At 52.3% G+C, this 8,706-nt stretch overlaps 1 protein-coding gene across 1 annotated transcript; it reads right to left on the bottom strand.

Moving 5' to 3' along the window:
• Window positions 1-242: 242 nt before the first annotated feature.
• On the bottom strand, window positions 243-8,632 carry Alkbh4 (alkB homolog 4, lysine demethylase). The gene is made up of 3 exons (XM_052754016.1): window positions 8,485-8,632; window positions 5,917-6,114; window positions 243-4,041 (listed from the first exon to the last, which is right to left on the bottom strand). The coding sequence occupies exons 1-3, from the start codon at window positions 8,617-8,619 to the stop codon at window positions 3,472-3,474; spliced, it is 903 nt and encodes a 300-aa protein (XP_052609976.1). The 5' UTR covers window positions 8,620-8,632; the 3' UTR covers window positions 243-3,471.
• Between the last annotated feature and the right edge of the window lie 74 nt (window positions 8,633-8,706).

The following is an 8,706-nucleotide window of genomic DNA, read 5'->3' as shown; positions in this document are numbered from 1 at the left end:
GGGAGGGGAGGCAGGCCCCATGTGGGTGGCTGAGCTCACCAGAACCCATCTGGACAAGGTCAGCTAGATTTCACAGGCTTCTAGAAGAGGAGCCCCTGAGGTGTTGGTCCCTTGGGTCCCTATGGCTCTGGAGCCACTACCCAGGTCACCCACAGGGATTACCAACCAACAAGACACTCTGTCTGGAGAAGTTGTCCAGACACAGAGGTCCTTCCTAGGAAAGATTTTTTTCTTTTTGGTGTGTGTGTGTGTGTGTGTGTGTGTGTGTGTGTGTGTGTGTGCACGCTTGCATGTATACCTGCTGTGGAAGCCAGAGGTTAACTTCAGGTGCCTCCTTGGATATTATCTTTGGTTGAGACATAGTGTCTGACTTGACTGGGAACTTGGCAGTTAGCTGTGGTGATACATTGTGTATGCTAATAAACTTGCCTGAAGATCAGAGAATAGAGCCAGCCACTAGGCATCAGGCACGGCTGGGGAGAATCGTTTTATTACATATGCGAGGGGCCACATAGGTAATAACTCATTCAAGCCTCCATCCTCAGGGCTCCACCACATACAAGACAATCTTTTATAGATCAGCCATACCCCAGCCCCTCACTGGGGGATTCTAGGCAGGTGCTCTACCATTGAGCCACACCCCAGCCCCTCACTGGGGGATTCTAGGCAGGTGCTCTACCACTGAGCCACACCCCAGCCCCTCATCATACTCTGTATCAGAGGATGCAGGGGCAGCAGTCATGGTAGTCTGGAAGCCTGTTCACTCTGTTGGGCCCTAGGCTCACTGAATCGGTAGGGAACCAAGCTGCCTCTCACAGGGCCTTTTCAAAGCTCTCTTCAGGCATGGCCGGTGACTTAGCCCCTGGTACAGACTTCCTAGATAGTCCCCAACTCTCAGCTAGTTCTCAGGTATCAGAAAGAACAGAGCTATTGGGACTGAAGAGATGGCTCCGTGGTTAAGAGAACTGGCTGCCCTTCCAGAGGAGCCAGGGTTTGATTCCCAGTACCCACAAGGAGGCTCACAAAACTCTGTAACTCCAGGTCCAGGGAATCCAATGCCCTCTTCTGGGCCCTGTGGGTCATGCACACATATGGTACAGAGACAATATATGCATGCAAAAAACACATAAAATATGATAACTTCTAAAATAAAAATAAGAATTAAAACAGAGGCTGGGAGTTGAGCTCAGTCAGTAAAGAACTTGGCCTACAAGCATGAAGACCTGCATTCAATTGCCAGAGCCCAGAGCTGGATACCGGGGGTGGGGGTGGGGGGTGGAACCCCAGAGCTGGGGACCAGGAGACAGGCGGGTTCCTGTGCTCATGCCGGCCAGCTCAGCCTACCTGGAAAGTTCCAGGCAAATGAGAGACCCTGTTTTACAAACAAAATGCATGGTACCTGAACAATGGTAGGGCTATTGGATGGCTCAGATGGCGGAGGTCTTTGCTGCCAAGGTTAATGACCCGAGTTCAAGCCCCAGAACCAACACAAGGAAAGGAGAAAACTGACTCCCTCAAACAGTCCTCTGACCCTGTGCATACCACATACACACACACCACGATAAATAAATGAATGTAGCCGGATGGTGGTGGTACACACCTCTAATGCCAGTGCTCGGGAGGCAGAGGCAGGTGGATCTCCAAGTTCAAGGTCAGCCTGGTCTACAGAGTGAACTCCAAGACAGCCAGAGCTACACAGGGAAACCCTGTCTCAAAAAACCCAAAATAATAATAATGTAATAAAGAACCAGAGTTGTTGACCTCTAGCCTCCAGATACTCACACACAGCTAATGCAGGTGTACCCACATACATGTGGCAACCTGTACAATGCCCCCAAATTTGGTATCATAAAAACAAACCAACCCAGGGCTGAGTGTGACCCTTTCCTGGGGGTGCAGGACGGTGTGTTCTGTCTCCAAAGCCTCAGGATAGAGGACTGTCATGCAGGCCAGCCACACACCCCCATCATCCACCTTGGCCCGTCTGCCCTCCCTCCTCCATAGAAGTTCTATGGCTGAGCAGAGTGTGCCCTGCTCTGCAACTTCTTCTTCTTCTTCTTTCTTTCTTTCTTTTTTTTTTTTTTTTGGTTTTTAGTTTTTGGTTTCTCTGTTCAGCCCTGGCTGTCCTGGAACTCACTATGTAGACCAGGCTGGTTTAGAACTCCGAGATCTGCCTGTCTCTGCCTCCCAAGTGCTGGGATTAAAGTGTGCATCCCCCCCCAATTGCCCTACTCCTATAAATAAATAAATAAATAAATAAATAAATAAATAAATAAATAAATAAATAAGTAAGTAAATAAATGTAATTAAAACGAATAAGTTTGATCCCTGGGACCTGCATGGTCAAATTTGAGGGTTTGAGGCTAGCCTGGGCTACAAATGGAGAGTTTATCTCAAAAAAAAGGAAAAAGGGTTGGGCGTGGTGGAATGGTGCCTACCTTTAATCCCAGCACTTACACAGAGGCAGAAGAACCTCTGAGTTCATGGCCAGCCTGGTCTATAAAGTTCCAAACCAGCCAGGACTACACAGTGAGACCCTGTCTTAAAACAAAACATATAACTGCAACCCCTTCACACAGAGCTGGGGAAAGGAGAAAACCATCTCACACGGGATCAGGGTTTTCTTTTTTCTCCTTTATTATAAATTTTATCGGAGAGGTAATGCGTATGTGGAGGTCAGAGGACAACCTGCAGGAGTCGGCTCCCTCCCTCCACCATGGAGATTCCAAAGACTCAAGCAGGCGGCCAGGCTTGGTGGCAAGCGCCTTTACCCACTCAGCCATCGTGCTTCTCCCAAATACCAAGGCTTTTTAAAGACTGAATCCCTCCAAACTATGACAAACTGAATAACCCAAAGAGCAGCCAAGATCCAGGTCCGTTAGAACCAGCTCTGGGCAGGGTATGTAATGTTCATGGCATCAGGGGTCACATGGCTCCTCAGAAAACCTAGTCACTGGGCTGTCATCCCAGTACTTGAGAGGCTGAGGAAGGAGGATGGATGGCGAGTTCAAAGCCAGGCTGCATCGTGAGTTCCAGGGCCATCTGGTCCACATGAGACCTTGTCTCAAAAACCCCAAAAGAGTCGGTAGTTGGCCGAGCACTTGCTTAGCAAGCAGGAAGCCCTGGGTTCCATCCCAGTACCTAAAAAAGAAACCTGAGCCAAATCCCAGCATTCAGGAGGTAGAGGCATGAGGATCAGGAGTTCAAAGTCATCCTTGGCTATATAGGGAGCTCAAGGCCAGTCTAGGCCGGACAGTGGTGGCACACGCCTTTAATCCCAGCACTTGGGAGGCAGAGGCAGGCAGATGTCTCTGAGTTCGAGGCTAAGCCTGGTCTACAGAGGAGATCCAGGACAGGCAACCAATGAATCTAATGAGTTGTGGAGAGACCTCAGGGCTCGCTCCCCCGATGGTCGTGCTGGAGCCATGTTTCCAGCCAGGCCAGCGCCAGCTCTTGTGCCCAGGGATGTGCTCACACGGGCCTTCCCTGGAAGGAGAGTGCGGCCTGCAGCAGCTCCTGCCCCAGTTCCTGCTGCTTCCCTCCAGGCAGGAACTCACTGGACAGCTCTCTGAAGGTGGCGCAGACCCGACGGGCCTGGATGTGTCTGCGGTGGATGGCGTGTGTCCACTGGTGCCGCGCGGCTCCTGTGAGCACCAGCAGGGAGCGGCAGGGTACCGAGATGGCCACTTCCACCTCCTGGCAGGGGACAGACCTGCCTTCCAAAGCATCCGGTCCGATGGAGGGGGCCGAGCTGAGCAGCAGGCTGCCGGGGGCCTCCCGGGACATGGACACCACAGTGGCCGACAGGAGGTTGAGGCTCACCAGCCGCTGGCCCCACAGCCAGGCGTCATCCAGGTGGGGGTCGATGGCCGAACCCCGCTCTGGGCTGTAGTCCAGATTACACTGTTCCACAGGCCGGAAGTCCTCCAGCCCCGGGTAGAGGCCCATTCTCTGGACCACCTTCTGGCTGAAGCTGGGGAGACCCTGGAAGCTCGCCATCTTTAGCTTCTGCTTCCGAAAATTGACTTTTGGGCCATAGTCCTGGAGTGGAGACAGGAAGGAACGGAGAAGGGGCTCAGCTTAAGAAATGTCAACTGCTGGCCGGGCGGTGGTGGCGCACGCCTTTAATCCCAGCACTCGGGAGGCAGAGCCAGGTGGATCTCTGTGAGTTCGAGGCCAGCCTGGGCTACCAAGCGAGTCCCAGGAAAGGCGCAAAGCTACACAGAGAAACCCTGTCTCGAAAAACGAAAAAAAAAAAAAAAAAAAAAAAAGAAATGTCAACTGCTGCCAGATGGTGGTGGCGCACGCCTTTAATCCCAGCACTCGGGAGGCGGAGGCAGGCAGATCTCTGTGAGTTCGAGGCCAGCCTGGTCTACAGAGTGAGATCCAGGACAGGTACCAAACAGCAGAGAAACCCTGTCTCGAAAAACCAAAAAAAAAAGAAAAGAAAAGAAAAGAAATACCAACCATAGCAAGGCGGTGGTGGCACACGCCTTTAATCCCAGCACTCAGGAGGCAGAGGCAGGCGGATCTCTGAGTTCGAGGCCAGCCTCGTCTCTAGAGGGAGTTCCAGGAGAGGTTCCAAAGTTACACAGAGAAACCCTGTCTTGAAAAACTGGAAAAGAGAAAAGAAATGCCAACCACAACCAGGGTGTGGCTGGTGGGTGCATGTAATTCCAGCACCTCAGAAGTTCAGGTAGGAAAACTGTCTAGAGTTCAAGGCCAGCTGGGCTACAGAGTGAGACCTGGTCTTGAAGGACAGAGAAAAAAAAAAAAAAGCCAGTGTAGCAGTGCCTACAATCCCAGCATTGTGAAGTGGAGGCAGGGGGATCAGAAGTTCACCTACACAGCAAGTTTAGGAACAGCTTGGGCTCTAGGGGACCGTATTGGGGGAGGGGCCTCTTGGAGGGAGAAGGGACAGGTTCGGTTCAAGGTCCCCACGGAAGGAAGCCGTACAGTCTGTCCTGAGGGTCGGGGGCAGAGTGGGCACCTGGACCAGCACAGGGAGAAACTTGAAGGGCCCTCCAGGCGGCTGCCATCTCCGGCGCTCTAACCAAACACTCCGATGTCAGGAACGAAGGGTGCAGGGTGCCTCCGAAGCTGCTTGAGGAACTGACTCAATTGTGGAAGTTGGGTGAGGGGGAGCTAGTGAGGAAGGGGAGGAACAGGAGGAGGGGTACCCGGCCCCTAAGGGCCTATCAGGAGCCCTGACACAGAAGGGTGAGGGGATCAGGGATGCGAGGAGACAGGTGGTGGCTGGGGGTAGCCATGCGGGATGGAGATCCCTGTCTAGAACTTACCATCATCTCCCAGCCAAGGAGACAGCTGTGGGGACGGTGGCGGCCCTGCTGGATGAGGAAGCCCACGCCCCCGTGACTGGCCACCCATTCCCTACCAAAGACTGTGGTGATATATTGTGTACTCCAATAAAGCTTACCTAGGGATCAGAGGACAGAGCCAGCCACTACATTAGACATAGAGGCCAGACCGTGGTGGCACACACCCTTAATCCTATCACTCGGGAGGCAGAGATCCCTCCGGATCTCTGTGAGTTCAAGGCCACACTGCAAACAGCCAGGCAGTGGTGGCACACGCCTTTAATCCCAGGAAGTGACGCAGGGCGGAGAAAGGTATATAAGGACACAGGAACTAAGGCGGTTCAGCGGAGACCCTTTCGGGTGAGGACTCAGAGGCTTTCAGTCAGAGGATTCGTGGAGTTGGTGAGGTGATAGGTGGTGGCTGTGGCTGCTCTGCTTCCCTGATCTTTCAGCTTTCACCCCAACATCTGGCTCTGGGTTTTTTATTAAAAGAACATTTAACACACGAACAACGAAAGATCCCTAGGGTGTGGCTACGAGATAGCCAGGGGCCCCTGGCAAAGGGACTGTCCCCTGGGTCCGGCTAAGGCCACCATACCTGTTTCCTTCGCCCGGACTGAGAGAGCTTCCAAGGGTCACTGTCCATCAGACGCACCATCTCAGCCTCTTCCTCCGGGGTCACAAAGTCCGTTATCAATGTCACTCCCGGGAAGGGGAAGGCCCAACCCTCCAAGTCAGAGTCCTTGGGCCCCATGGCCCAGCCTGTGTCCGGGCAGTAACGGAAACAGTATTTTTTCTGTAAAAGACAGAGACGGGATGGTGTGATGGGTCAGGGCGTGAAGGGCTTACTTTGCAAGCACAAGGACCCGAGTTTGATTCCCCCGAAACCCACGTGAAAAAAGCTAGGTGTGGTCATGCACGCTTGCAATCCCAGAGGGGTGGGGGAGGCAGAGATGAGATCAAAGACAAGCTAGCCTGGACTACTTGGCAAGTTCTAGGCTAGTCAGAGACCCTGTCTCAAAAAACAAGTTGGGGGGGCTGGAGAGATGGCTCAGCGGTTAAGAGCACTGGCTGCTCTTCCAGAGGACCCAGGTTCAATGCCCAGCACCTACATGGTGGCTCACAACCGTTTGTAACTCCAGTTCCAGGGGATTTGACACCTTTACACGGGCATGCGTTCAGACAAAACACTGATGCACATAAAATAAAATAAATTATTAAAAAAAACGAGTTGGGTGTTGAGGTGGTTCTCTGGCCTCCATGTGTTGTACACATATACCTGTGCACACATACCCAAAACAGAAGCATCTGGAACCACCAAAGAGCCACAATACCCACACATGCCTTAGGCCACCAGGATCTTCTGACCTCGGGTGCCAACGCTCTTGTTGGGAATGAAGCCACCTGGAGAGATGTCTGGAATCCTACCACTGAGCCACACCACCAGCCCCTCACTGGGAGATTCTAGGCAGGAGCTCTACCACTGAGCCACACCCCAGCCCCTCACTGGGGGAATTCTAGGCAGGTGCTCTATCACTGAGCCACACCCCAGCCCCTCACTGGGGGATTCTAGGCAGGTGCTCTACCACTGAGCCACACCCCAGCCCCTCACTGGGGGATCCTAGGCAGGGGCTCTACCACTGAGCCACACCCCAGCCCCTCACTGGGGGATTCTAGGTAAGCACTCCACCACTGAGCCACACCCCCAGCCAGTGATTAGCTTCTTTCATTTAGCATCATATCCTCAAGGTTAATCCATGTGTAATTATGTCAGAATTTCCTTCCTTTGTAATGTTATAAAATAACCTACTGTATAGATATCCCTTTTTTTTTTTTTAATTCATTCATCAGTTTATTGTGTGTCTGTCTTTCCTTTGAGACACGGTCCTACTTAGCTTAGTCTGGTTTTAAACTTGCTATGTAGCTGCGGTTATCTTTGAACTCCCAAGTCTCCGGCTTCTAGCTGCCAGCTCCCCGGTTCTGAGATCACAACAGGCCAGCACCACACTGCCCATTCTTCAAGTCACCAGTTAGTAAACACTTGGGCCTGGCGGTCATGGTGGCACACTCCTTTAATTCTAGCACTTGGGAGGCAGAGCCAGGTGGATCTCTGTGAGTTCGAGGCCAGCCTGGTCTACAGAGCAAGATCCAGGATAGGCACCAAAACTACACAGTGGAACACTGTCTTGAAGAAAAACAAAACAAAACAAACAAACAAACAAAAAACAACAGAAAACAAACAAACAAAAAAACCCCACTTAGGTAGTGTCCACCCTTTGGTTGCTGTGAATACTGCTATGAGCCAGACATGGTGACACCTGCCGGTAATCTTAGCATTTGGAAACAGGGTGGAGGGCACCTGGACCTCTAACCAAAGAAAGAAACTAAAACAAAAAACTTTCTTTTGCATATAAACCAGGTAAATGTTGGATCATGTGATCAGTCTATTCATGAGGCATTCCACACCTTTTTCACAAGATGTTGGGCATGTTAGCACCAACAGAGAGACTCCCCCACTGGCTTTCCAGCTTCCTTGTTCAAGGATCCTTCTAAAACTTGAATTTAAAGGAGTTCTTTTAAAACCCTTCAGGGCCGGGCAGTGGTGGCACACGCCTTTGATCCCAGCACTCTGGAGGCAGAGGCAGGCGGATCTCTGTGAGTTCCAGGCCAGCCTGGTCTACAGAGTGAGTTCCAGGACAGCCAGGGCTACACAGAGAAACCCTGTCTCGAAAAACCAACCAACCAAAGAAAAACCCCAAACCCAGAACATACCCACCCCAAGTATTAAGTCCAAGTTTGTCGCCACTCCCCACTTAAAGTCACAGAGGTGATGTGTCATAGCGGCTTCCCTACTTCGAAGACCACTCCTCAAACTTGCTGAGTGGCCGAGATTGGCTACAAACTTCTGAGTCTCCCGCCTCTTTGCATTTCAAATGCAGGAATCCCGACCTGCAACAGCACCTCCTCGTTCAACCATTCATTTTTCAGATGGCACTTAGGAACCGTCCGCCTCTAGATTACTGTGAATAACAAAGCTACGAGCGCTCCATGAAACTCCCCTACCGCGACGCTCTGATCCCCGCCCGTTTCACAGGCAAGCTTGGGCCTCAGTTTCCCATTTAAGATGGATAGATTTTCTGGGTTTGACTCTTTTTCCATCTCGTACCTGAAGGGAGAGCTGCCAAGGCGGGGACCCGTGGCGCTGTCTCTCGCAAATAAGACAGGTCCGGATGCCCTTGCAGCCGCAAACCTGCAAATGAGTGGTTTCAGCCGCCGCAGCCGCGGCCGCGGTAGCCGCCATAGCACCTTCGAAGCAGCCAGAGCGCAGGCGCGAGGCACGGGGGCCGCTGGGAGTTGTAGTCCCGGCACGCAGAGGCAGGAGGCCGGG

Source organism: Peromyscus californicus, unplaced genomic scaffold (assembly GCF_007827085.1).
Source record: "Peromyscus californicus insignis strain IS unplaced genomic scaffold, ASM782708v3 Scaffold_2__1_contigs__length_46816999, whole genome shotgun sequence".
Lineage (NCBI taxonomy): Eukaryota > Metazoa > Chordata > Mammalia > Rodentia > Cricetidae > Peromyscus > Peromyscus californicus.
This window is presented reverse-complemented; position numbering and strand designations above follow the sequence as displayed.